Here is a 27356-nt window from a genome sequence, read left to right as displayed (position 1 = left end):
GTCTCAGAAAATTAGAATATTGTGTATTCTAATTTTCTGAGACAGTCCAGTATATACTGGTATATATATATATATATATATATATATATATATATATATATATATATATATATATATATATATATATATATATATATATATTTTTTTTTTTTTTTTTTTTTTTTTTTTTTTTTTGATTGAAGCAACTTTTTGGGGGGATTGAATAATTTAGACACAAATGTCCTAATCATAATATGGCCCAAACACAAAAAGGATTGCTTCAATCAAAGAAAACTTTTTCTATGAAAAATTAAGTGTTCAAATGCAAAATTTTCAATCTCAAATATTATTTCGCATTCAAAAACTTTTTTTATGATTGAAATTTTTCTTTTTTTTTTTTTTTTTTTTTCGTGATTGAAGTGCTTTTCTTTTTGAAAATCTATATATATATTTTTTAAGCAACTTCTTTTTAGATTGAGTAATAAAGACAAAACTGTCCTAGCCAAAATTTGGCCCAAACACAAATCAACATTACTTCAATCAAAAAAGTTGCTTCAATCAAAAAAAAACAACTACAAAAAAAATCAAAGAAAAATAGCTTTCACATGGATTTTTTTTTAGTTTAGTTTTATATATATACATATATATATATATATATATATATATATATATATATATATATATATATATATATATATATATATATATATATATATATATATATACTGGACTGTCTCAGAAAATTAGAATACACAATATTCTAATTTTCTGAGACAGTCCTGTATATTGTTCTATGTAAAGGACGTCAGCCAAGGTCGGCCCCCCACATTTTTACCACGCCAAATCTGGTCCCCTTTGCAAAAAGTTTGGACACCCCTGCTTTAAATGGTGGATTAATGTACAGGACTGTCTCAGAAAATTAGAATATTGTGTATTCTAATTTCCTGAGACAGTCCAGTATATATATATATATATATATATAATGTCAAATTTGTTTTTGAATTAAAATGCCTTTTTTTTTTTTTTTTTTTTTTTTAAATTGAAGGGACATTTTTTTGGTTCAAAGTATACATTTTGATTGAAGCAACTTTTTTTTTTTTTTTTTAAATTGAAGCAACTTTTTTTTTTTTTTGGATTGAATAATAAAGACACAAATCTACCTCCATATGGCTCCGCCCAGGGGATACCATTTTTGACTGGGGTAACTACATTGGCATGACACCAGCTGGCGTACCATATTCAATGGATGACGATTTTGGCGAAAAGTATTGCCTAAGCAGCCTGATTTAGAATTCCCCTCAAGAATGATGGGAAACAAAAAAGGCTCATTGGCAACTTATTATAAATATTCTCGAAAGTTAATTTTATTGCTGACACTGCGTTTCGGGGTCATCAACATGTTGTGCTCCCCCTGCCCTTAAAGTCAAACTCCGCCTATGGTTATGTCAACCAATTCATGAAAAAGTGCATTCAAAACTAAGACCTGTTTGATGTGTGACCCACACTAGAATCCAAAGCAAGGCCACTCGTGTTATTTTAATATTTTCTTGCAATTTATTCCTTCACAGTAAAACAGAAAGTGAAGTATATATACTGAAGAGCAGAAGTAGTTTCAGCGCTTGTGATTTTGCAAGTTCAAACACTTAGAAAATAGGCAGAGGTCTGAAATTTCAATTATTGATGCTTTTCCACTTCTAGAGACATAATCTTTAAAAAAATCTGGAGCTCACATTGTATATTTTTCAATAAATTGTGTGTTATTTTCTGGGGTTCATAAGTATTTGGACCCCTGAGAAAATCAGTGCTAATATTTAGTGAAGAAGCTTTTGTTTGCAATTACAGAGGTCAGACACAGTCTGTAGTTCTTCACCAGCTTTTCACATGTGAAAACAGGGATTTTGGCCCATTCCTCCACACAAACCTTCTCTCGATCTGTAGGTTTCGGGGCTGTCGTTGAGAAACACGAAGTTTCAGCTCCATCCAAAGATTTTCTATTGGATTGAGGGCTGAAGACTGGTTAAGCCACTCCAGAACCTTGATATGCTTTTTACGCAGCCACTTCTTGGTCAGCTTGGCTTCGAGCATCGGACAATTGACATGTTGCAAGATCCAGCCATAACTCATCTTCAAGTCTCTGACTGAAGGAGGTTGTGGCTCAAAATCTGACGATACATTTCACCAATTATCCTCTGCTTTATACAGCACCGTCGTCCGGTCCCTTTGCTGGAAAGCATGAGGTTTCCACCCCCATACTGCACAGGGGGCATGGTGTTCTTGGGATTGTACTCATCCTTTGTTTTCCTTCACACACAAGTAAAGTTTGCACCAAAAGTTGTACTTTGGTCTCATCTGACCACATGACTTTCTCCCATGACCTCTCTGCATCATTCAGATGGTCCCTGGGAAACATCAGATGGGCCTTCACATGCACTGGCTTCAACAGGGGAACCATCTGAGCAATGCATGATTTTAAACCATTATACTGTAGTGTGGTACTGTCAGTAGCCTTTGAAACTGTGGATCCAGCTCTCTTCAAGTCACTGACCAGCTCTTAACGTGTAGTTCTAGGCTGAGCCCTCTTTTCCCATCATGAGTGATGCCCCATGAGAGGAGATTTTACATGGAGTCCAAGGACATTTTCAGTCATGGTTAGCCTTGTCCATTTTCTAACAGTCGATGCAACTGTTTGTTTATTTTCCCCAAGCTTCTTTCCAATTGTCCCATAGCCTTTTCCAGCTTTGTGGAGCTGAACAATTTTTTTACTCTGGCGTCTTTTGAAAGCTCTCTGGTCTTGGCTATGGTAGCAGGTGGATTATGACTGATTGTGGGGTACACGGGTAACAATAATGAGCTCAAAAGTGTGGTGGGTGGTTGGTTACACATGGGGTAAAGGTGGACTTTTTTTTAAGGTAGCCTGACAACTCTTTGAGTGTCATAATTATTGCTGATTGTCAGAGGTGCAAATACTTATGAGCCCCAGTAAATTACAAATAAATTATAAAAGAAAAAAATATATACGATGTGATTTTATGGATTTTTTTAGGTTATATCTCTATGAGTGGAAATGCATCTATGATTAACATCTCTGAGAAGTGAATCAGCAACAATCGAGACCAGAGTGGTTGTCTCAGTTTTCTCAAATTTGTCTAGTGAGGAGTCTCACCGTGAGCATTACATTAAAAGGTCTTGAGAAATAGTTCTACTAGTACGATTTCTCAATAATATTTTACAGCTGTCTTCTTTCAAGATCCCACCAAGAGACAACTATGAGATCTTCTGTTGATCTCAAATGCTTCTCAATTTGATTTCCTTACTTTGACTCCCTATCTAAGTAATGTCTCAGTGAAAGATATACAGTAGATAAGCAAAGTATTTTATTTCTTAAACTTGCCTCAAAGCTGCCTCTTTTCCTGATCATACCAAGCAACCCTTAATAGACTTTTTATGCCAGCTACAAATATTTCACAATTTGATCTCCTTCCAGGCTGTATTTGCTCATTTTGTTTACGCTGTATATGCTTCCTTTAGGCATTATCATCAGAAAACATAGCATTAACTTTCATTGTTACGCTGACAACACACAACTGTATTTATCAATTAAACCTGAGCAGATCAGGCAAGTGGATAACCTAAGCACCTGCGTCCGTGATATAAATACCTGGATGAGCACTAATTATCTTCTACTTAACCCTGAAAAGACAGAAGCCCTTATAATAGGCCCAAAAGTGTGAGAGACTCTTTAACTGCCCAAATAGTCACTCTGGACAATGTAAGTGTAGCCTTCAGCACCACAGTTAAAAACCTAGGAGTTCTATTTGACCCAGATTTGTCATTCAAAGCTCATATTAAACAAACCTGCAGAACAGCGTTCTTTCACCTGCACAACATAGCCAAAACTAGAAATATTTTGTCTAAAAACGATGCAGAAAAATTAATTCACGCATTCGTTACATCTAGATTGGATTACTATAACTACCTACTTGCAGCTTGTCCTAAAACTTCTCTAAAAGGTCTTCAGCTAGTCCAGAACGCAGCAGCAAGACTTTTAACAGGAACTAATAGAGAAGAGAGCACATCACCCCTGTGCTCCAGGCCCTTCACTGGCTTCCAGTCGAGTTTAGAATTAAATTTAAAATCCTCCTTCTTACATTTAAGACCATAAATGGTTTGGGGCCATCTTATCTCACCGATGCTCTGGTTCCATACCGCCCCAACAGAACACTCCGTTCTCAGAATGCAGGTCTACTGGTAGTTCCCAGGGTTTCTAAAATTACAGTAGGCGCTACAGCCTTTAGCTACCAAGCTCCTGTCCTATGGAACCAGCTTCCAGCTAGTATTAAAGAAGCCGACACAGTCTTTACATTTAAGATTAGACTAAAAACGTTCCTATTCGACAAAGCTTATGGTCAGGCTAGTTTAAATCGGACTAGACTCACAGTTCAGTATAAGCTGCACTACAAGCTATAATACTGGGGGAAGTACAGCAACTGAGTCCTATCTCCTTTTTCTCACTCTACCTACCACTTGTCTTACTTTATTTCTTTTTTCTAATTTTAATATCTAGTTGACTAGTCTTTTCATCACTAGTCACCTGGTGTCCCCTTTTCCCCCCTCCCCTCTGGGGAGGGCCTATTTCAGCCGCAGCCTCCTGACTATCCGGACCTCCTCTTGTTCTCTCACTCTATTGCATTTCTATAAACTGTAACTCCGTCTGCTTATTCCCATCAGCCCCCTGGGGCATCTTGTCTATCCGTCCTGGGAGTGGATCTCTCCTGACTGTGGTTCTCCCAAGGTTTCTCATTTTTTCCAAAGACTTTTTGGAGTTTTTCCTTGTCGACATGGAGGGTCTAAGAATGAGGGATGCCCAGGACTTGGACTAGAACTTTATTGAATTCATCTATTGTTTTTGATTGTGTATTATGTTGCCTCTGCAAAGCCCTTTGAGACAACCTTGTTGTGATATAGAGCTATTCAAATAAAACTGAATTGAATTGAATTGAATTTTGGGCTCTCAAGATTCTTTCATTGTAAGACAAGAGTAGTGTCCGCTCTGACATCTCCAATCACATCTTAATTCATCTCGTGACAAAATCTGAGAAAATAATATGATCAGGCAAACTGTTTAATAATATATCTGATTTACACAATGTAAAAATTAGAGATGTGACCGAAAATTCAACACCAAAAACTATCGTCCGAAAATAGGTAAAAATGTATTATCTGTTTTGAAGACCGAAACTTTACCACCGAATAGTGTGAAGAACCTTAGTCCTCTTGTGATGATGTAAACAAAACACGGAGAGAAGCAACACGTTGGCTGACACTGTCTCGCTAAAACTCACAACCAACATGTCTGCGATTTGGAAGTATTCTGAAGTGTCAAATAAATATATAAATTATTAAATGAAGGAAATTAAAATAAATTTGCTTCATTCCTGCTACATGCTTTTTCTTAAGTGGCTTACCATTGACGTTTCGCGTCACATCAAGAACAGAGCGTTTGAGCCCGTGCGTGGCTCAGTGATAGAGTGTCGTTCCCCCAATCCAGAGGTTGTGAGTTCGATCTCCATCTTGATGAACTTGACTAAGTACCCCTGAGCAAGACACTGGACCTCCTGGTGCTGCATAGACCAGTAGGTCGATTAGGATATAGCGTCAAAGCGATACAAGTATAGACAAGTTTCCGAGGTACTTCCGTTTTACTTCCTTATGTCTGACAAGCAACTTCCGTTTTAGAATATCTCCATTCAAAACAACAGTGGAGCTGGACTAAAATTACACATCAAAATCCCTTAAAATAATACAATTTGGAAATACCGCATCCATCTGTCATCATCACGACAGGGGGGGACAACATGTTCATGAAGCCAGATGTGTAATCAAGCTCTTGCGACCACAAAGGCCGGGTATTTTTTAAGCCATGTTGCCGCTGTGTTTTGAAAGTTATGTTCTTCCTATCCCTACATTTTCATGTGTCCGTTGCGCAAAAAAAAAAAAAAAATATTGCGCATGAAACGACTTGTTGCCTTTGATATTACTATTACAATGATAATTATAATTATGATGATCTTTAATATTATTTACTACAACTTCTGTATGGCTGCTAGCCCGACACAATTATGTCAACGCTAAATGCAAGAGTTACATGTTTTTTGTTTGTTTGTGTACTGCTGCAAAACACTGTTAGGCAAGGGAAGACGACTTGTACATTGATTGACATACAGTATATCGAGACTACGTGCGTTCTACTTTGACAATGGAAGGCTCGACTCCCGGGGGCGGCTGTCAGCTCGATCCCGAGACCCAACTACGAGCCCTTTAACTGCAGCAACTTTTGGATTATGCTATTGGAGCTGGAATTACTAAAGATAGCAGGAGAAAGCCCGTCTGAATGCCGCCGAAGGTCTCGTAATGTCGGGTGAAAGTTTGGATCCCTCAAGCTCTGCTGTCTGATACCACATTCCTGGTATGCTCAACCTTCGTTAATATTTTTCTATCATTTTATAAATTGTTATTTATTGGCCTGTTTTGCACATGCACCAATCGTTTCAAATTAAACAATAAATGGAATCATAATGTCCAAATGTTTTATAGTGATCAATATCTGCAATAAAAAAGAATGACATAGTATTTTTGTTTATATGTACATACCTTGTAGTATTTCCTTGTAAAAGCAAAATCCGTGTCAGCCCTTTTGCATTCGGCAAATGTAATATAATTTGTAATTTCACCTCATTGCTGTATCAATCTACACATCACGTCAAAACAGGCTGACAGGTTGTTATAATTTTGTGCACGAACGGTCAACGAAGTGATAAGAACAATCATACAATCTCATCTACGTCCCATCTACGTTGTGCTGAATCCATTTTTGGATATTCCGTGGGTTTCTCTGGCTTGATTTGTCTGTTTTAACTTCCTCAACACACTGCTAACTTCAACCGCAACTCATGAGGTTTATCTCAAAACCGGATGTTCGAAGCAGACATTTTCCAAGATGGCGCCGCCCATATTTCGCTCAGGAAACTTGTCTATAACTCCATTTTCAATTATGAGAAATTCTCTTACTTCCCAAATAGCGCTCAAATCTGTTTTTGTCAAATCAGTCTCCTTTTTCTCAATGATGTCTTTGCTTATATTGACTCACCCCCTGTTCCTAAGGGTACCCTTACGAGCACAACCTCAGAAACAAATAAGAAGAGAATGAGATGAATCTGAGATGATCAAATTCGTCTCACGAGACGAGATTAAGCAACAGATGAGCAGCAAAATTTTGCTATGGGTTACTTCTATGACACCAAATGTTGTATGTTAAAACCAACAAGGATGTGAATGCATGATTGCTTTGACTGAGAATAAAAGGCTACATAATGCATACAACGGAGCATATAAATGTGAGTACATAACACAAATCTACATTTTGATGGTTAAAACAGAGTTCCTAAGAGTTAAGCCTCATGGAAGTGTGTGCGGTGTACTTAGTCGGGGGCCTATGACTCTTCTTCACCGTTGATGCTGTCATCATCACCTTCCACGTGCTCACCTTCCTCCTCCTCCTCCTTTTCTTACTCGTCTCGCTCTTGGTTCTTCATTTGCAAAGTTAATCACGGTGGTTAACTTTAATTGTCACAACAGCAAAATCTTTATTTTTTTTGGTGTTTGGTATTTCAGTCATACCTCCTCCTCTTCCTCCAGAAGGTCTCGCTTCTCTTCTTTGTCATCATCATCCTACTTTTGTCCCTCCTCATCCTTGGTGTCACTGAGCTCCTGGCTGTCCCACTCCCGCTTCAGGGCCTCGTCCTTCTTGTTGCTCGGGTAAGGAGATCACCTCGGGATTGGTCGTAGTGGCTTTGGATTCTGCTGGGACAGAAACGGGTCAGGTTTAGGCATGTCCCGGTATGAGATTCTGACAGTGTGATAACCTTAAGCAAAAATATCATGGTTTCATGGTATCATGGTATTTTAATTACAACTCTAAAATGTGTTACTTTGAGATATCTGAGTTAAAAAAAAATAATAAAAAAATACTTTATTTCCATTGAACAGGATTTTTATTTTTCAAACAATACTAGCAAATTGAAACATAAGTATAATGGTAATTTGAAATATAAAAGTAATAACAAAAAATTAAAAATATTCTAAATAAAATTAAAATAAATGTAGTCCTTTAGGTGAGCGTAAACGTTCTTGTCAATGTTTACTAACCTTTAATTTTGTATGAATGTGAAATCATATTGGAGGTATTGCCTCTACGGCAGCCAACCTCCGCAAACATGTTTTATATGTCAGTTGGCACTCCTTCTCTAAGCCACGGCCGTCTGTAACTTTTCTGCAGCCGAAGTATTCCCATACCAGCAATTTCGTTTTCTTCGCAGGAGGGAAAAAGTTCAGGACTTTCACCTCCTCCAGCCATCGTGTAGCACAGCTGACTCACAGACACTGAGCAACAACCAGTGGGGGGGGGGGGGTTGAGCCTTGCAGCTGCAAGCAATGGATTTCTCTCTGCATTTATGGTACATAAAAAATAGCTAAAACCTTATAGGCGGTATGGCGGAAAATTTTTGCTGTTTTGAAATTGTACTCACCGGTAGTGGTGATCGGCACATGCCTCGTCATGTTTCAGAAGTGTGACGAGAAAGCCTGCGAAGTAGCCTTCGGGAATTTTATGTGTCCCGGTGGGGACGGATGGACAAAGCTGCTGGATGTCAGGATGCATCATTCCAGACTTCTTGCTGCAGTCCTTCTCGATGTGCTCCTGGATCTCCAGGAGGTCGTCCACTTTACTTTTGATTGGAGTCAACTCACGCTTGATGGTCTGCAACTCATCCACTTTAACTAAGAATGAAAAAGGGGCATTTCAGACCAGAGGTCGCAAACTGCCGGATTGAAGTAGACGTCAACAGAAAGTCAAAGATTCTGGCTAGGTGCTTGTTTTGTCTTGCAGCCATGACAGTTTTCGTTGACTGTGGTTGGAGAACATTGAGAAAATTGATTGAGAGTGAAAACATGGAACAAACTTTACTCTTTAAAGATTAAAATAATGGTCAAGAGTTACTTTATAAATGAAAAAGTACCTTGAAGGCAGATGAGTTTCTTCCCACTGCCACGCCCCAGCGCAGCATCTTTGCTACCGTACTTAAGGAGCGCACCTGCTTCCCACGTGCATTCACTCACCTAAAGGAACAAAAAACCGCTTGATATGACATTTCGAAGATGTCAAAGACTTAGGTAAGTCTCAGCTCATTTCAATTTTGAGAACACGTGGGGTGATTGACTTAGGGAAATGTTTATGAACAAATATTGACTTTCTGGAAATAGGTTTTGACAGTAGTTGTTTCAAATTAAGCTTGACCAAATCCTGGGAATTAAAAACGAGGGAATTTTAGATGATGAAGAGCAAGTTAAGGGTTAATGCAAATGGTTTGTTTTCACCCTATAAAATATTGCATGTCCATATTTTGTAATTTATAAACTTTTATACAAAATGCATAGTCCACCGAGAGTTGCTACTAAGAAAAAATAAAATAAAATCCTTGAGAACTTTAAACCAAGACTTTTTGTGTCCTTGCCTAATAAAAATTTTGTTTCACCAAAAACTCTTTTTAACTTCATCAAAACAATGAAAATATATTTTTTTAATTTATCAATTTCACATCGTCATCGAGGGAAAAGATGATATTGTATTTATTTTCAATAGAAATTAAAGTTTGTGTATGTGAGATACAAATAAGCAGGCATCTTGTCAATTATCTCCCAAATACTTTTTTTATATCAATGTGAAGGATAAATTATGGGAATCACCAGGAATATATATTATTATTAGAGTTGTTCCGATCATGTTTTTTTGTTCCCGATCCGATCCCGATCGTTTTAGTTTGAGTATCTGCCGATCCCGATATTTCCAGATCCGATTGTTTTTTTGTTTTTTTTTGCTCCCAATTCAATTCCAATCATTCCCCATAATTTCTCCCGATCATATACATTTTGGCAATGCATTAAGAAAAAAATGAATAAAACTCGGACGAATATATACGTTCAACATACAGTACACAAGTACTGTATTTGTTTATTATGACAATAAATCCTCAAGATGGCATTTACATTATTAACATAAATTCTTTCTTTGAGAGGGATCCACCGATAGAAAGACTTGTAATTCTTAAAGGATAAATGTGACTTTGTATATTGTGACTAAATATTGCCATCTAGTGTATTTGTTGAGCTTTCAGTAAATGATACTGTAGCCATCTGTTCTGCCCAAATGCATGATGGGAAGTGCACCCATGACTGTGCGTAGTGGTACCAATTGATATATCTTCTCTGCGTTGGGAAATAACATAGGGTGTTAAGAAAAAGATCAATTACTACCTTTCTTCCCCACATTGCTTCTCACAATGTTTCTAATCGTAGGGAGAGGGATTGTAAGGCTTTAGCCAATTAAAAATAGGCTCCAAAGGCTGCCAAAATTCACTCTACTAATTTTACGCTGCTTTTTAGTTCTATATATAGGTAAAACGGCGCCATTACAGATTGAACGCAACAACGCGTGAGTGGGCCGTGCAGCGCATGCATTAATTGCATTAACTATTTTAACGTGATAAATTTGAAAAAAAAAATTTAATTACTACCGTTAACGGGATAAATTTGATAACCCTCCCTTAAGCCTAAACTAAAGACTCTGGATGAGTGTAACATATTATGTCTGTAACGTTAAATCAATTAGAAAACGATTTATTTAAAAAGTATATGTATACAGTATATATTTTAAAAAGGCATGTCCGATACTTTTTTGCCGATTCTGATACTTTGAAAATGACGTGATCGGACCAGATCGATCGGGACATCTCTAATTATTATTGTTAGGGATGTCCCGATCCAGATTTTTGCACTTTCGATCCGATACCGATATTGTTTTGCACTTCCGATCCGATACTGGTCGATACCGATACCGGCCTATCTGAGCATGTATAAAAGTTTAAAGTTATTTAGCCACCTTGCTTAGTTGTCAGACTCATGTTGAAAAGGGTTTTAGGAGTTTTGATAACAACTAGCCAGCTGAATTAGGTGAGTTTGAATAACACACAATGGTTGGTAACAAGAAATTGACCTGTTTATTCAGTGATGAACACAAAATAAATAACTATATATATATAAAAAATATATATATAAATAATAAATATAAATAACAAACAGAAATGGCATAGTCAGTCAGTAAACGTGCAAATAATATTTTAAACTGTCTTAAAAAAGCAAAACACACAAACAACCCCAGTGGAAAATAAACTATTAACTCGGCATCAGTTCTCTGCTCTTGAACAACTGTACCAAGGCTTTAAAAAAATTTGTGCAAATAATACTATTTTAAACCAAAAATGGCTCCTACTACTACTTCTCCAAGGTTTGTTGCTCCATCTCCATCTATTTTACACACTCACTTCAGTTGTTTGCCCTGGATGCAGTCCCAGCATGATAGGGAGATTTTTTTTTTGACAAAAGCATTTCAAGATGCTCAGGTGACAGCTGACATTTTTACCGATAAACTTTAAATTTACATTGCAGTCATAATGTAGGAGATGCCACTGAGGTAAGTTGGGAGACGGTAATACTAGCGTGTTGAAGGTGTGCCGTAAAATGCAGACCGGATATTAGGGAAACCAAAGTAAAAAATGGAATGGATTATGTAAATCAGTGCGCTGGAAAAGCCGGACCGGATTTTTTTTTTAAACTAGATCGGGATCGGAATTTTTCCGTGTTGGCTGATCCGATACCGATGCGCGTTTTTTTGCACATATCGGCGGCTGATCCGATGCAAATATCGGATCGGGACAACCCTAATTATTATTCATATATAATATATTTGAAATTATCCATTCTGATAATGTAGAGCCTTACATCACAATGATGAATGTATATAAATTTTACGTTATCTTCTTGCAATACAAATGTCTGGAAAAACACCAGGACAGACCAATGAGCGTCATCAATGTCAATTTTGTACTCGGGCATAATTCAATTGAATAAATACTATTTGTAAATTGTTGACTTAGGAACACCTTCCTTTTCTTTGCAAATATTGACATGATAAGAAAACATTTGAACTGAGTCTTCATTTTCTTCTTCTCATTTGTTAGTATGACAATGGATCGAGGATTCTTCCTTGTCGTGGCTACGTTGACTGTTCTGGCCACGGTTCCGACCGTGCGGGGAACAGAACACTTATATTTTGACGACAGCGTACAGGTTTGCTACATTCTCTTTGCTTTGAATTGTTCATTTGAATGGGAGTGTTGGCAGTGAATGATAATGTTTCATTGCCACTGACAGGAATAGACGTCCAATCTATGATGTCTATCGCTGTCGATGTCAACATAATGGGATAATTTGACCAAAAAAGTGGATAATAGATTCACTGAGGACTAAGTTTGATCTTCCCTCAGGCGAACGTCACCCGTGAAGGCTGCGACATGACAGCCTTGTGTTTGGAGACACCAGAAGACTGCGACCCTCAGAACAACCAAAGCTGCTTTTTTTCATCCTTGAACGCAAACTTCTCTATGGCTGCCTTTGACCTGGCTGTTGGACTGAGTGGGAACTTCAGCGAAAACAGTGCAGGAATTGCTTTCGGACTCACGCAGAATTTCACTGAGGTGAGAGGTGACCCTTCAGGCTTGGTAAATCCCATCACTAGTTGGAAGAATTTATGCAAATTGTATGGAGTTTATTACCACCAAACGTTACAAATCGTAGACATAGACATTTAGTTAGTAAGTAGTTTAATTTAAAATAAATAAATGCAAAAACATTTGTCAATTTTGGAGAATTTTTCAAATTCTGAATTTCTAGGAGGGATTGTTGCTAGCTCCTAATAAAAATCACATTATGTTACATTTTGGAAACTTTGGGTAGAAAGAAGCCTCCATATGTTATACTCTTTTGCTGTTACTGATGGTGATTAACATCCAATATAGTTAAAATGATTGAGCATCTACAGTGGGGCAAATAAGTATTTAGTCAACCACTAATTGTGCAAGTTCTCCCACTTGAAAATATTAGAGAGCCCTGTAATTGTCAACATGGGCAAACTTCAACCATGAGAGACTGAATGTGGGGGGAAAAAAATAGAAAATCACATTGTTTGATTTTTAAAGAATTTATTTACAAATCATGGTGGAAAATAAGTATTTGGTCAATACCAAAAGTTCATCTCAATACTTTGTTATGTACCCTTTGTTGGCTATAACGGAGGCCAAACATTTTCTCTAACTCTTCACAAGCTTTTCACACACTATTGCTGGTATTTTGGCCCATTCCTCCATGCAGATCAACTCTAGAGCAGTGATGTTTTGGGGCTGTTGTTGGGCACCACGGACTTTCAACTCCCTCCACAGATTTTCTATGGGGTTGAGGTCTGGAGACTGGCTAGGCCACTCCAGGACCTTCAAAATGCTTCTTACGAAGCCACTCCTTTGTTGCCCTGGCTGTGTGTTTGGGATCATTGTCATGCTGAAAGACCCAGCCACGGCTCATCTTCAATGCCCTTGCTGATGGAAGGAGATTTTCACTCAAAATCTCTCGATCCGTGGCCCCATTCATTCTTTCCTTTACACAAATCAGTCGTCCTGGTCCCTTTGCAGAAAAACAGCCCCAAAGCATGACGTTTCCACCCCCATGCTTCACAGTGGGTATGGTGTTCTTCGGATGCAATTCAGTATTCTTTCTCCTCCAAACACGAGAACCTGTGTTTCTACCAAAAAGTTCTATTTTGGTTTCATCTGACCATAACACATTCTCCCAGTCCTCTTCTGGATCATCCAAATTCTCTGTAGTGAACCGCAGACGGGCCTGGACGTGTACCTTCTTCAGCAGGGGGACACGTCTGGCAGTGCAGGATTTGAGTCCCTGGCGGCGCATTGTGTTACTGATAGTAGCCTTTGTTACTGTGGACCCAGCTCTCCGTAGGTCATTCACTAGGTCCCCCTTGTGGTTCTGGGATTTTTGCTCACCGTTCTTGTTATCATTTTGATGCCACGGGGTGAGATCTTACACGGAGCCCCAGATCGAGGGAGATCGACAGCTCTTTGGTCCTGGCCATAGTGGAGTTTGGAGTGTGACTGACTGAGGTTGTGGACAGGTGTCTTTTATACCGATAATGAGTTACAGATATCGAGTGGAGCCTCGTTAGACCTCGTTAGAAGAAGTTAAACCTGTTTGACAGCCAGAAATCTTGCTTGTTTGTAGGTGACCAAATCCTTATTTTCCACTCAAATTCGGAAATAAATTCTTTAAAAATCAAACAATGTGATTTTCTGTTTTTTTTCCACATTCTGTTTCTCATGGTTGAGGTTTACCCATGTTGACAATTACAGGCCTCTCTAATCTTTTCAAGTAGGAGAACTTGCACAATTGGTGGTTGACTAAATACTTATTTGCCCCACCGTGCCTCCGTCAGTAGCAGGAAATGAATTTTGTGAATCCAAAAGGCAAAGAGGCCTCCCTACAGTAGCCGGAATTCAGAACAACACGCAAGAGCACATGAGCAAATGATGGGAATTCTACACAGCCCCTCTCACAAATGTTCAATTTTAGGCCAGTGTGTTGGTGAACGTGAATTCACATTTTGGTCTTTGCTGCCACACAGGAGAACACCCAGCTGTTTATCTGTGGACGCAATAGCACAGGGGGATTTTTATTCGCCACCGTGACAAGACACTCTAATGGTAGTCTGGAACCGAATGAGAGGGTAGGCCTCCATTCCTATCTTCTTCTGTCTTGAAATGTCTTGTGATGAAATCATGTTAAACTCATATGACAAATTAGCATGTGATGAGTCAGTGTTCCTTTTCGTCAAACCTGATCCTGTGTCAACTTTAGCAAAACATGGCAGCAGAACGGCAACAGCTTAGAAAAATATGAATTTATTTTGGGAGTTTTCTGTTTTTTGTGCGTGTTTTGTTATTGTGTTTTTGGGTGGAGTGGTCTTTAAGGCCGCAACTTTTTTTTTTTTTTCTCAAAAGTAACACCTTAATTTATGCGTTCCTTCTTCTCTCCTTACTCTCAGAATACGACTCAAATCCGCAACCAATTGAACGACAACAATACCCAATGTGAATTTATCATTCCAAATGTCAATACAAGCATGATGAATGAGACGATGGACGGGACCACGGCTGTCGTGGTACTGGGCAGAGTATATTTTAATATGAACGGTAAGTAGTGCGCTTTTTGGGAGGGTAAGAGGTCATTTAAAGGTTGTGGCTTCATTGACACCTGTAATCCATCAAATGGGTTCCTAAAAAACGTCGGAATCTGGACCACGCCATGCAGGAGGCTTCGAATAGGTTTATGTCATCAGCAGCTTATACCCAAAGAAGAACATTCTCCGGTTGACAAATTAATTGATTTTTCCTAATTTGTGAATATTCCAGAAATTATTTGAAGGGAATCAATTAGTACAAGTCTATATATATTGTTGCCACACAGTAGAAATCAGGTGGTTCCACATTTTGTCAGTCTAAACTCAGTGGCTGCCATTAAAGATGATAGATGTCCAATCCATTTGAACTGGGAGACCTGGCAGTGATGATTGAATGAATTTGACTAATAAGTTAAAGGCAACTCATGGGAATTACCAGTTAAATAGTCTTAAGTCTTCAGTGCGAAAAGACGGATCAATATGCTGATTACTGTGCTACTGTCACGTGAAGATGCGAGTCAAGGGACAAATGCCTGCTAGCGTGCAACCAACATGTCTAAACTCAAGATTCTGCCGTTTTCAGACACGGCAGAGAACTTCATGCTTAATCAGGACTTCGGTCGTGTGAACCTCACCGACGTGATGGGCAGAATTATGATGGACCCCTTGAATCTCACTCGTGAAGGCTGCGGCATTTACGTCCAGTGTCTGGAAACACCAGAAGACTGCAACCCAGTGAACAACCAAACCTGCTTGTTTTCATCCTTGAATGCAAGCTCCTCTATGGCTGGCTTCAACCTGAATGTCGGATTGAGTGGGAACTTCAGCGAAAGCAGTACAGCAATTGCTTTCGGTCTCACACAGAATTTCATGGAGGTGAGACACGACCAGGCTCGCTAAATTCGATCACTGGTAGGAAAAATTTTATGCAAATTATCTGGAGTAGTGCTGCAACGATTAATCGATTAACTCGAGTATTCAATTAGAAAGAAATATTCTAATTAAATTTTGTTGCTTCGAGTATTCGTTTAAAGTGGTGTTGTAATGGTTTATTTTGAAAGTCTTTACATTTAGTTTTATTGGTTAGGGTGGATACACTGCTCTCTGATCTGCCTCTTTTTACATGGCTGAATCCAAATGCTCCCTGTTAAGACCAACATAAGCTAAGTTTTTGTTTGAGCTAATGTTTTTTAATGCATTTGTAATTTAGTTTTTAGGTATATTTAGCCGTTTTTTTTGTAGGAAAATGTGTATGAACCATTTGTTAAGAGCATTGTAAAAAAAACTTTAGCATTTTATGGCATTTAAGCTAGCGGACTTTGTAAGTTAGCCAATTGTTCTTTTGTTGTACATATCCTCATTAAAAAAAAAAAAATCTATACCGTTTGAGGCTCAGCTCAGGTATTTTAATTTTTCATGTTCCTTATCCGATTACTCGATAATTCGAACTAAATAGTCCATCGATTATTCGATTACTAAAATATTCAATAGCTGCAGCCCCTAATCTGGAGTATATAAACACATTAGTCAGATTTGCAGTTTTATTCATTCATCTTCTTTGCTATGTACCCTCACGAGTAGGGTTGCCACCTGTCCCTTGAAATAAGAAACAATCCGTAATTGGGAATTAAATGTTGCGTTCCGTATTGAACCAATACGGAATATATATGAATAGATACATTTCTATGCATTTTAGGAGTTTGGGGGATTTCTCTTTTTTTTCCTGTCTGTACAGCTTTGGGCACGGGGGGGGGGGGGGGGGGGGGTCACGTTTTTCTATTTCTGAGAGGTGGCAACTGAGTCACGAGGGACGCAGAGGTGCTCGCACCTATCACAGCTAACCATAGGCAGGAGGCATGGTACGCCCTGAAATGGCTGCCAGCCAATCACAGGGTACAATTAAACATACAACCACTCAGGCTCACATTGTCAAATTGTCAAACTTTGGGTAGAAAGAAGCCCCAAAATAATGAGAATAGTTTGTTGTTGTTTTTTTAACTTATTTGCTGCCATTGACATTAAGGGCATCCAATCCAGTCAAAAATGTTTGGGCGCCTACCACCATCAATGCAGGAAATGAATTTTGTGAATTCAAAATGCAAAGAGGCCTTCCTAGAATTGCCAAAATTCTCAACTTTTTATCATAAAATCAAATGATTGTATTTACACGCAGCCACTTTTGCAAATAATCTCTTTTAGGTTAGTATTTTGCTGAAAATGAATTAACATTCTGATTTTCACGGAATTACAGGAGAACACCCAGCTATATATCTGTGGACGCAACAGCACTGGGGGATTTTTTTTCAACACGGCGAGGAGATACCCGAATGGTAGTCTACAAATAAATATAAGGGTAAGCATTCATTTCTCGGTTTTTCGGTCCTGAAATGCCATGTGTGATGATATAATGTTAAATGGATGTGATGGACGGCCAATCAATTTTGAACTCGGAGGCCAACAGTGAATGATTAACGCAGGCCCCTCCTATCAAAATCATTTGGACGTTTATGGCCATGAATGGCCATGATTTTTTGTTGTTTCTGCAATGTTCACAGTTTATTGTACACATCCGTCTTCTTTCTTCATCCAACTCACAGAACACAATTCTGGCGCGCTCCGTACTGAATGAGAACCAGTCCCAATGTGAATTTACTATTCCAAATGTTGACACAAGAATGATGAATGAGACGATGGACGGGACCACAGCTGTCGTCGTACTGGGCAGAGTATATTTTTATATGAACGGTAAGTAGTGCGTTTTTTGGGAGGGTAAGAGGTAATTTAAAGGTTGTGGCTTCATTGACACCTGTAATCCATCAAATGGGTTCCTAAAAAACGTCAGAATCTGGACCACGCCATGCAGGAGGCTTCGAATAGGTTTATGTCATCAGTACCTTATACCCAAAGAAGCACGTTCTCCATTTGACAAATTCAGTGTATTAATTTCTGAATATTCCAGAAATTATTTGAAGGGAATCAATTCATGGGCAGTACAAGTCTATGTATATTGTTGCCACACAGTAGAAATCAGGTGGTTCCACATTTTGTCAGTCTAAACTCAGTGGCTGCCATTAAAGATGATAGATGTCCAATCCATTTGAACTGGGAGACTTGGCAGCGATGATTGAATGAATTTGACTAATAAGTTAAAGGCAACTCATGGGAATTACCAGTTAGCTAGTCTTCAGTAGCTTAAAGACAGATCAATATGCTGATTACTGTGCTGCTGTCACGTGAAGATGCGAGTCAAGGGACAAATGCCTGCTAGCGTGCAACCAACATGTCTAAACTCAAGATTATGCCATTTTCAGACACGGCAGAGAACTTCATGCTTGATAAGGACTTCGGTCGTGTGAACCTCACCGACGTGATGGGCAGAATTATGATGGACCCCTTGAATCTCACTCGTGAAGGCTGCGGCATTTACGTCCAGTGTCTGGAAACACCAGAAGACTGCAACCCAGTGAACAACCAAACCTGCTTGTTTTCATCCTTGAATGCAAGCTCCTCTATGGCTGGCTTCAACCTGAATGTCGGATTGAGTGGGAACTTCAGCGAAAGCAGTACAGCAATTGCTTTCGGTCTCACGCAGAATTTCATGGAGGTGAGACACGATCAGGCTCGCTAAATTCGATCACTGGTCGGAAAAATTTTATGCAAATTATCTGGAGTAGTGCTGCAACGATTAATCGATTAACTCGAGTATTCAATTAGAAAGAAATATTCTAATTAAATTTTGTTGCTTCGAGTATTCGTTTAAAGTGGTGTTGTAATGGTTTATTTTGAAAGTCTTTACATTTAGTTTTATTGGTTAGGGTGGATACACTGCTCTCTGGTCTGCCTCTTTTCACATGGCTGAATCCAAATGCTCCCTGTTAAGACCAACATAAGCTAAGTTTTTGTTTGAGCTAATGTTTTTTAATGCATTCATAATTTAGTTTTTAGGTATATTTAGCCGGGTTTTTTTGTAGGAAAATGTGTATGAACCATTTGTTAAGAGCATTGTAAAAAAAACTTTAGCATTTTATGGCATTTAAGCTAGCAGACTTTGTAAGTTAGCCGATTGTTCTTTTGTTGTACATATCCTCATTAAAAAAAAAATCTATACCGTTTGAGGCTCAGCTCAGGTATTTTAATTTTTCATGTTCCTTATCCGATTACTCGATAATTCGAACTAAATAGTCCATCGATTATTCGATTACTAAAATATTCAATAGCTGCAGCCCTAATCTGGAGTATATAAACACATTAGTCAGATTTGCAGTTTTATTCATTCATCTTCTTTGCTATGTACCCTCACGAGTAGGGTTGCCACCTGTCCCTTGAAATAAGAAACAATCCGTAATTGGGAATTAAATGTTGCGTTCCGTATTGAACCAATACGGAATATATATGAATAGATACATTTCTATGCATTTTAGGAGTTTGGGGATGTCTCTTTTTTTTCCTGCCTGTACAGCTTTGGGGACGGGGGGGGGGGGGTCACGTATTTCTATTTCTGAGAGGTGGCAACTGAGTCACGAGGGACGCAGAGGTGATAGCACCTATCACAGCTAACCATAGGCAGGAGGCATGATACGCCCTGAAATGGCTGCCAGCCAATCACAGGGTACAATTAAACATACAACCACTCAGGCTCACATTGTCGAATTGTCAAACTTTGGGTAGAAAGAAGCTCCAAAATAATGAGAATAGTTTGTTGTTGTTTTTTTGACTTATTTGCTGCCATTGACATTAAGGGCATCCAATCCAGTCAAAAATGTTTGGGCGCCTACCACCATCAATGCAGGAAATGAATTTTGTGAATTCAAAATGCAAAGAGGCCTTCCTAGAATTGCCAAAATTCTCAACTTTTTATCATAAAATCAAATGATTGTATTTACACACAGCGACTTTTGCAAATAATCTCTTTTAGGTTAGTATATTGCTGAAAATGAATTAACATTTTGATTTTCACGGAAATACAGGAGAACACCCAGCTATATATCTGTGGACGCAACAGCACTGGGGGATTTTTTTTCAACACGGCGAGGAGATACCCGAATGGTAGTCTACAAATAAATATGAGGGTAAGCATTCATTTCTCGGTTTTTCGGTCCTGAAATGCCATGTGTGATGATATAATGTTAAATGGATGTGATGGACGGCCAATCAATTTTGAACTCGGAGGCCAACAGTGAATGATTAACGCAGGCCCCTCCTATCGAAATCATTTGGACGTTTATGGCCATGAATGGAGATGAATTTTTGTTGTTTCTGCAATGTTCACAGTTTATTGTACACATCCGTCTTCTTTCTTCATCCAACTCACAGAACACAATTCTGGCGCGCTCCGCACTGAATGAGAACCAGTCCCAATGTGAATTTACTATTCCAAATGTTGACACAAGAATGAGGGGCGAGACGCGGGACGGGACCACGGCCATTGTTGTCCTGGGAACTGTCACAGTGAACAGTACTACCGGTTGGTGAATTGTTTCAGGGATTTGTACATAAAGGTGGACACACCAATGTGTAAAACACTCATGGTTTTCTTCAGATGAGATCGAGGGCTTCATGGAAAGGCTGACCAGCAGTCGGGTGAACCTCACCGAAGCTAATGGCACAATTCTTCCAAAAGACATCAACAATATGGCCTGCGGAAGAACCAAATTGTGTATCGAGAGCCCAGCAAACTGCAACCCCCAGGCTCCCAATTGTTTATTCACGTCATTGGAAACCAGCGCCATGAACGGAAATTTGAATGTCACAGTGGAGCTGGACGGAGATTCCTCTGGTTCTGGATACATTGCCTTGGGACTCACACAGAGTGATGCGCAGGTAAGGCATGCCAGAAGCTGTTCTGAATAGACCGAGATTCAGGGATTGTGAGAAAAAAAATGTGATTTTTTTTTTTAAATTAAGATTCATAGGAATTGATTGGCATTTTGTGAATACAAGAATGACCATCAAATAGAATCCAAAATTGGTTAATATGGTTTTATTGGAAATACTTGAAAACGAAATAGAACTTTATCAGAAAAATGTTGTCATCAACAAATTGAAAAGTCTTAATATTATGAATCCCAAATACAAAGAAGACGTTTCAGGGCGTCAGAAAAATTTCCCCTTTGTCGATTGCATTCGTCATAGGATTTCATCAATCTCTATGGCTGACAAGAATCCACGAGTATCCATTGTCTCTATTTTTAGAACATCACCAATATATATGTCTGTGGTAGAAACGGCAGTAACAACGAATTTGTGTTCCGAGCACTGGTCATGAACAATACCAACAATACCAGCATGGACTTCTATGAATCCAACGAGGTGAGTCTTCCACTTTTTTTCCGCATACTTCACTGCTAGCTACCAGAGGTTGGCCTAAGTCACTTATGTAACAGTCAAAAGTCTTACATTCGAATTTCTAGTTAGTCCCAAATTACTAGCGTGTCAAGCCTTCATTGGCCTGTAGCGAATTATTTCGGTGAGTCTCGTTGCTCGTTGAGTTTAGTTCGTGTCTCGTGTTTGGCCGCTCGTGTCTCTAGTCTCCTTGCCGAAAACACGCGCGACAAACTATTCTCCTTCGGAACACAACATACTCCAAATTAGTTCTGAGGGTGAATTATGTACTGAGAATGTAGGCCCTTGTTTAAATTAAACGCTTCAATTGCTTTATGTCTATTCAATCTCTGCCTTCCCAGGAGATAGTTGATGTCTGCAGCTTCGTGAACGGTACGTCCATCCAATGTACCTTCACTATCGTTAACCTAGGCAGCAACACAGTTAGCACCAGGCAGTCTTCCAATAGTTTCAATGTTTCTGTGGGAAATGGAACAATTGACGGTGGTAAGTGAGATGTTTAAATCTGCTGGCCATGATGATGACAAAGGCATTTCTAACCTCACTTCCTTTCTGCAGACGTTATAGGTCGCTTCGATATCCAATTGGACAGCGGAATCATAGACATTACGAAACCTAACGATGGAACTGAGTTAAACATTATCAGGGCTGGCTGCAATGAAACCAACTTGTGTCTGTCAGAACCAAAGGGCTGCAACCCCTTAGAAGACAACATGTGTCAATTCATGTCGAGCAACACCAGCAATCCAAAGAACATTACCTTCGATATGACCGTCAGACTTAGAGGATATTCCATGGGATTCTTTGCACTAGCACTGTCCTCGAATGCTTCGGTGGTCAGTCACGCCCCCAGATCAGAACCAGTAAGTGCAAGAATCAAGTGTTGATCACAAGTTTTTCCTTTATTTGTCCACAGGGCTCAAGCTCAGTTTTCCTCTGTGGAGGCACTACTAATGGAAGATCCTTTCAGACATTGAGTAGAGACAACACTAACGCAAACATAGGCGAAGCCTTTAATTGTCTTGACAGGGTGAGTTTTGCTGGCATTTTTATTTGTCCCCTCTCAAACCTAATTAGACAGCTATGCCATCCAAGCTTCACTATTGTCATGGAGAAATGTTCTGTAATTTTCCACTCAACTGGTCCTCAAAGTTTCTGGAGTGAGTTTTATCAATTTTGAGAGGACAATCCCCTAGCATGGTCGGAAACTTACAATGACCTAAAGTCAAGATGTTCTTGCTTATTGTTACTAAATTAAATGTTGGCAATTGTCTGCACTGAACAACCACTCTTTATCCACAGAGAACGAGTGATTTGGAGACCAATTTTGACGGGAGATCAATCCAATGCCAGTTCAACATCCTGAACATAAATGGCAGTTCAAAATGGGAGACCAACGGGAGTCTCGCAGATGTCATTCTAGCAAATGGAACACTGAATGAAAGTACAGGTAAGTCAAAAGACACTTAAATGGAAGACGTTTCGCTTTGGGAGGTCCCATCCTCTGTTGTCATTTTTCAGGTTTGCCCATGGAATTCAACATCCTTCTGACCGCAAGGGTGAACCTCACCTCACCGAACGGAACTATATGTGGCGCCTGGACAGGAAAGAGCAGCAATGGTAACCGTAATTGTATTTTTAAGCAGCATTCTTGAGTCTTGAGCATTTGTGTTTCTGATGTTCCGTTCCTGGGGTTCTCAATTTGAGACACTGTGGTCATTGAGGAACAAACCACTTTTATCAGAGCCAAATCCAAAACCATGACCTATCAACATAACTTTTCCAAAACTGTATAGATTTCACTTTTACCAGTTGCGTTTTAACTCATTTGCTGTCATTGACTGCAATAGACCTCCAATACCTTTGACCTAGGAGGGTTGGAAGTGAATGATCATGTTTGAGTGCCATTGACGGTGACAAAGATCCAATCCATTTTCAGCCCCCATTTCAAATGGACTGGACATCGGTCACAGTCACTGGCAATAAGTGAGTTAAGCAACTGGAAAATATATTTCCAATTAGCATGAGATTTTTTAGTTTTTTTTCATGAGTAGAGTTCTACAACAGAGCATTCTGCAATTAAGTCATTGGCTGCCATGAAAAGATCATGTTTTGTTTGAGTGCCTTTGCTCAAATGATCGCTACCAGCTCTCAAAGTCAAAATGGAATACTTTCGCCATTATTGGCAGTCAATTAAAAAAAAACAAAAAAAATTACAAAAATAGGAATGTATCTGACCTGTTTCCTGAGTTTCAGTATCTACGTAAAGTGGTCATATCCCAACGCACTGTGTGGTCGGGTCAATGAAAAAACATTGTCTTGATTTTTAGAGCAGTTCTGGTCAGACTAAGGTGACAATATTTTGATTTCCAAAAAAGAGGACACTCGGCTCCGCCTCGAGATACTTGAATTTTACTCAAAATTCACTGTAGGGGGACTATATCACTATAATAAATATGTTTATAGTCTGCCTTCTCCGTCTGGATAGACAAATTCAGTTATGTAAAAATATACGGTATATACATATTTTCGTATAGTATAAAACCATAGAACAGTTCAAATTCTCAGAGGTTACTCTACAGGCTTTATTCTTCCTATAAAAAAAACAACAACAATAAAAACGGAAAAAAAAAAAAAACTAAGTAGCGATAAAAGAATATAATAATATAATGCAGACCCATGGAAATGTATTTCAGACAATACACACACACATCACGACAATTGCCGTTGACAAATTGTTCTTCCCACTCAATTGGTATTCTCATTCAATGTTCTACAACCCCTAGAAAAAGTATGAAATCACCAGTCTCGGACGAGCACTTACTCAGACATTTTATCATGTAGAACAAACTCAGATAAAAAGCTTGAAAAAAAATAATGAATTAGTTCAAAAGTACAACTCTTTGGCATTCAGAAACCCTAAATAAAAAAAACATTGTGGTGTTCACTAAATGTTACTTTTATAGAGAAAGTGCAGGGAAATATGTATATATGGAATCACGCCATTCTGAGGAAAAAATATGGAATCATGAGGAACAAATAAAGAAATAACAATCAAAACACATCTCTTGTATTTAGTAGCACCACCACTGGCTTTTATGACAGCTTACAGTCTCCGAGGCATGGACTTGATGAGTATTCTTCATCAATTCGGTGCCAACTTTCTTTGACAGCAGTTTCCAGATCATCCTTGCAGGTCGGAGCTTTGCTGTGGACCTTTTTTTTTTTTTTTTTTTTTCCCCAATTTCCAGCACAGGTTTTCAATGGGGTTGACATCTTGGCTATTTGCAGGCCTTGAAATTGACTGGATGAGTCTTTCTCCAAGGAATGCTTTAACAGTTTTAGCTCTTTAGCATGATGCATTGTCATCTTGGAAATTGACAAATATATTTTCAATTGAAGGGATAAGATAGCTGTCTAAAATTTCAATGTAAACGTGCATTTATTGAAGATTTAACCACAGCCATCTCCCCAGTGCCTTTGCCTGACATGCAGCCCCATATAATCAAGAACTGAGGGAATTTTGACGTTTTCTTCAGGTAGTAATCTTTGTAAATGTCACTGGAACAGCACCAAACCAAAGTTCCAGCATCATCACCTTGTCAAGAGTCAAGAATCTGCATTGGACAAGGTGTCAAGAGTAAAGAATCTGCAGGGGACAAGGTGATGATGCTGGAACTCTGGTTTGGTGCTGTTCCAGTGAGATTTACAAAGATGACGGCCTGAAGAAAACATCAAAATTCCCTCAGTTCATGATGATATGGGGCTGCATGTCAGGCAAAGGCACTGGGGAGATGGCGGTGGTTAAATCTTCAATAAATGCACAACTTTACATTGAAATTTTAGACAGCTTTCTTATCCCTTGGACTGAAAATGTCATTTTCCAAGATGACAATGCATCATGCCTCAGAGCTAAAACTGTTAAAGCATTCCTTGGAGAAAGACTCATCCAGTCAATGTCATGACCTGCAAATAGCCCAGACCTCAACCCTATTGAAAACCTGTGGTGGAAATTGGGGAAAAAAAGGTCCACAGCAAGGCTACGACCTGCAAGGATGATCTGGAAACTGCAATCAAAGAAAGTTGGCACCAAATTGATGAAGAACACTCAACAAGTCCATGCTTCAGAGACTGCAAGCTGTCATAAAAGCCAGAGGTGGTGCTACTAAATACTAGAGATGTGTTTTGATTGTTATTTCTTTGTTTCTCAAGATTCCATACTTTTTTTCCTCAGAATGGAGTAATTCCATAAATATTTCCATGCACTTGTTCTATAAAAGTAACATTTACTGAACACCACGTTTTTTAATTTAGTGTTTCTGAATGCTAAAGAGTTGCACTTTTGAACTAATTCATTATTTTTTTCAAGCTTTTTTTCCCCCGAGTTTTGTTCTACATGATAAAATGTCTGAGTGAGTGCTCGTCCGAGACTGGTGATTCCATACTTTTTGCTAAGGGTTGTAGATTGCACACAAACAATAACCGAAATAAATTGACAAACTATTTACCCAGCACGTTTCCTAACGCAACAGTTCAAAACTACATTTTCCTTAATGCGGAGCGCATCTTAGCTCACTGATAGCTACCCTATTAGCGAGCACCAGTAGCCCAGGGGAAATCAAACATTGCGATAAAAGTTTACAATCATCGGCAGCGCAACGATGAGACACCAAACTGGATTTATCCGATCACGCCAGTACAAAGTTCCTACAGAAGTCAACAGTTGCCAAAAAGGAAGTTTAGCAAGTGTACCTGTAGCCTGTGAGCTCCTGTCGTGACAAAGGTTTGTTTGTGAATGAGAATTTACAGTTAACGCCATGATAAAGCCAGTCTGTGACTGCACACGCATGCACAAATTTGTATCTAAAGTAGAATAAGAACAAATAGGCAGGCTCTCTGCGAACACGTCACAGGCAGCACAGTCCCGTAGTATTCTACTTTCAATACACGCTAATTGGTCCCGAGAAAAATAATGAAAACCGATTAATTTATAAAACCCGGCCGGACGCCACAGACAGGACATGAAAAGTGGACATATCTGAGCAAAAGAGGACATTTGGTCACCCTAGATCAGAAAAACACTATCATTTGGACAAAATGCATTATTGATGTTATTGATGCAACGTAACGATACATTTGAGAAAAGCATAAATAAGTATAATACATTCCCAGATGAATGAACACTTAGTCAGTCCTCTAAAATTTAGAGGTTAACTTCCTAACACTTCCTGACAGGATGAATCACTACTTCACTACTTGAGCTAAACTAAGAAAGTGCTTTTTGGAGTCTAAAGAATATGTTTCCCAGGGTTGAGGATTCTGAGGATTTAATCTTAGGGTATGTAATTTACCCTACAAGTAAAGTTGGACAACAGCCTCGCCAACAATTATAAAGGCAAATTTCAATTGTCAAATTGAAGTCATAATACAAAGCTAATGAAAACTGACTGTAAATTGTCTTTTCCATGCAGCAATGATGCTTCTGCCGAGCATTATCTTACTTCTGGCTTTGCTGCGAGGCTAAGAGAACATAAAAGCGGCGAACGAGGAGGCCTTCAGTTCTTATTCCAGCAACAGCTCTTGCCGTGCACCTGTGAAAACATTGTTTTGTTGTTGTTTTTTATCAGGTTTACATTTTCTTTTTGACTACTATACGTATGTCAGTATGTAACTGTGTGGGATTTGTGTAGATCTTGGACAACGGGGGCAGTTATCATGAAAGCAGCTCATTAGACTCGATGAAATATTTCTGGTCTGACAAGTTTGAACTGTTGGAATAAACTTAACCTTATTCACAAACATATATCATTCGTGTTCATTAGATTTTTTTGCAAGCAATGTA

The 27356-nt window shown here is 38.9% G+C and overlaps 1 protein-coding gene across 1 annotated transcript in view; it reads left to right on the top strand.

Annotated features, from left to right (window-relative positions):
* Positions 1–27356, top strand: part of LOC130930468 (uncharacterized) — a 48994-nt gene extending 21638 nt beyond the window's left edge. Inside the window, exons 29-40 of the mRNA XM_057858440.1 lie at positions 17770–17917; positions 18484–18776; positions 20140–20241; positions 20486–20636; positions 20712–20992; positions 21365–21481; positions 21856–22000; positions 22073–22350; positions 22431–22544; positions 22817–22964; positions 23036–23134; positions 26986–27356. Of these exons, the coding sequence (XP_057714423.1) occupies positions 17770–17917; positions 18484–18776; positions 20140–20241; positions 20486–20636; positions 20712–20992; positions 21365–21481; positions 21856–22000; positions 22073–22350; positions 22431–22544; positions 22817–22964; positions 23036–23134; positions 26986–27038 (1929 nt within the window). The 3' untranslated portion in view covers positions 27039–27356. The remainder of the gene's footprint in view (positions 1–17769; positions 17918–18483; positions 18777–20139; positions 20242–20485; positions 20637–20711; positions 20993–21364; positions 21482–21855; positions 22001–22072; positions 22351–22430; positions 22545–22816; positions 22965–23035; positions 23135–26985) is intronic.

Source organism: Corythoichthys intestinalis, chromosome 14 (genome assembly GCF_030265065.1).
Source record: "Corythoichthys intestinalis isolate RoL2023-P3 chromosome 14, ASM3026506v1, whole genome shotgun sequence".
In the NCBI taxonomy this organism is placed as follows: Eukaryota; Metazoa; Chordata; class Actinopteri; order Syngnathiformes; family Syngnathidae; genus Corythoichthys; species Corythoichthys intestinalis.
Note: the sequence above shows the minus strand (reverse complement) of the source record. Positions and strands in the feature narration are given on the sequence as shown.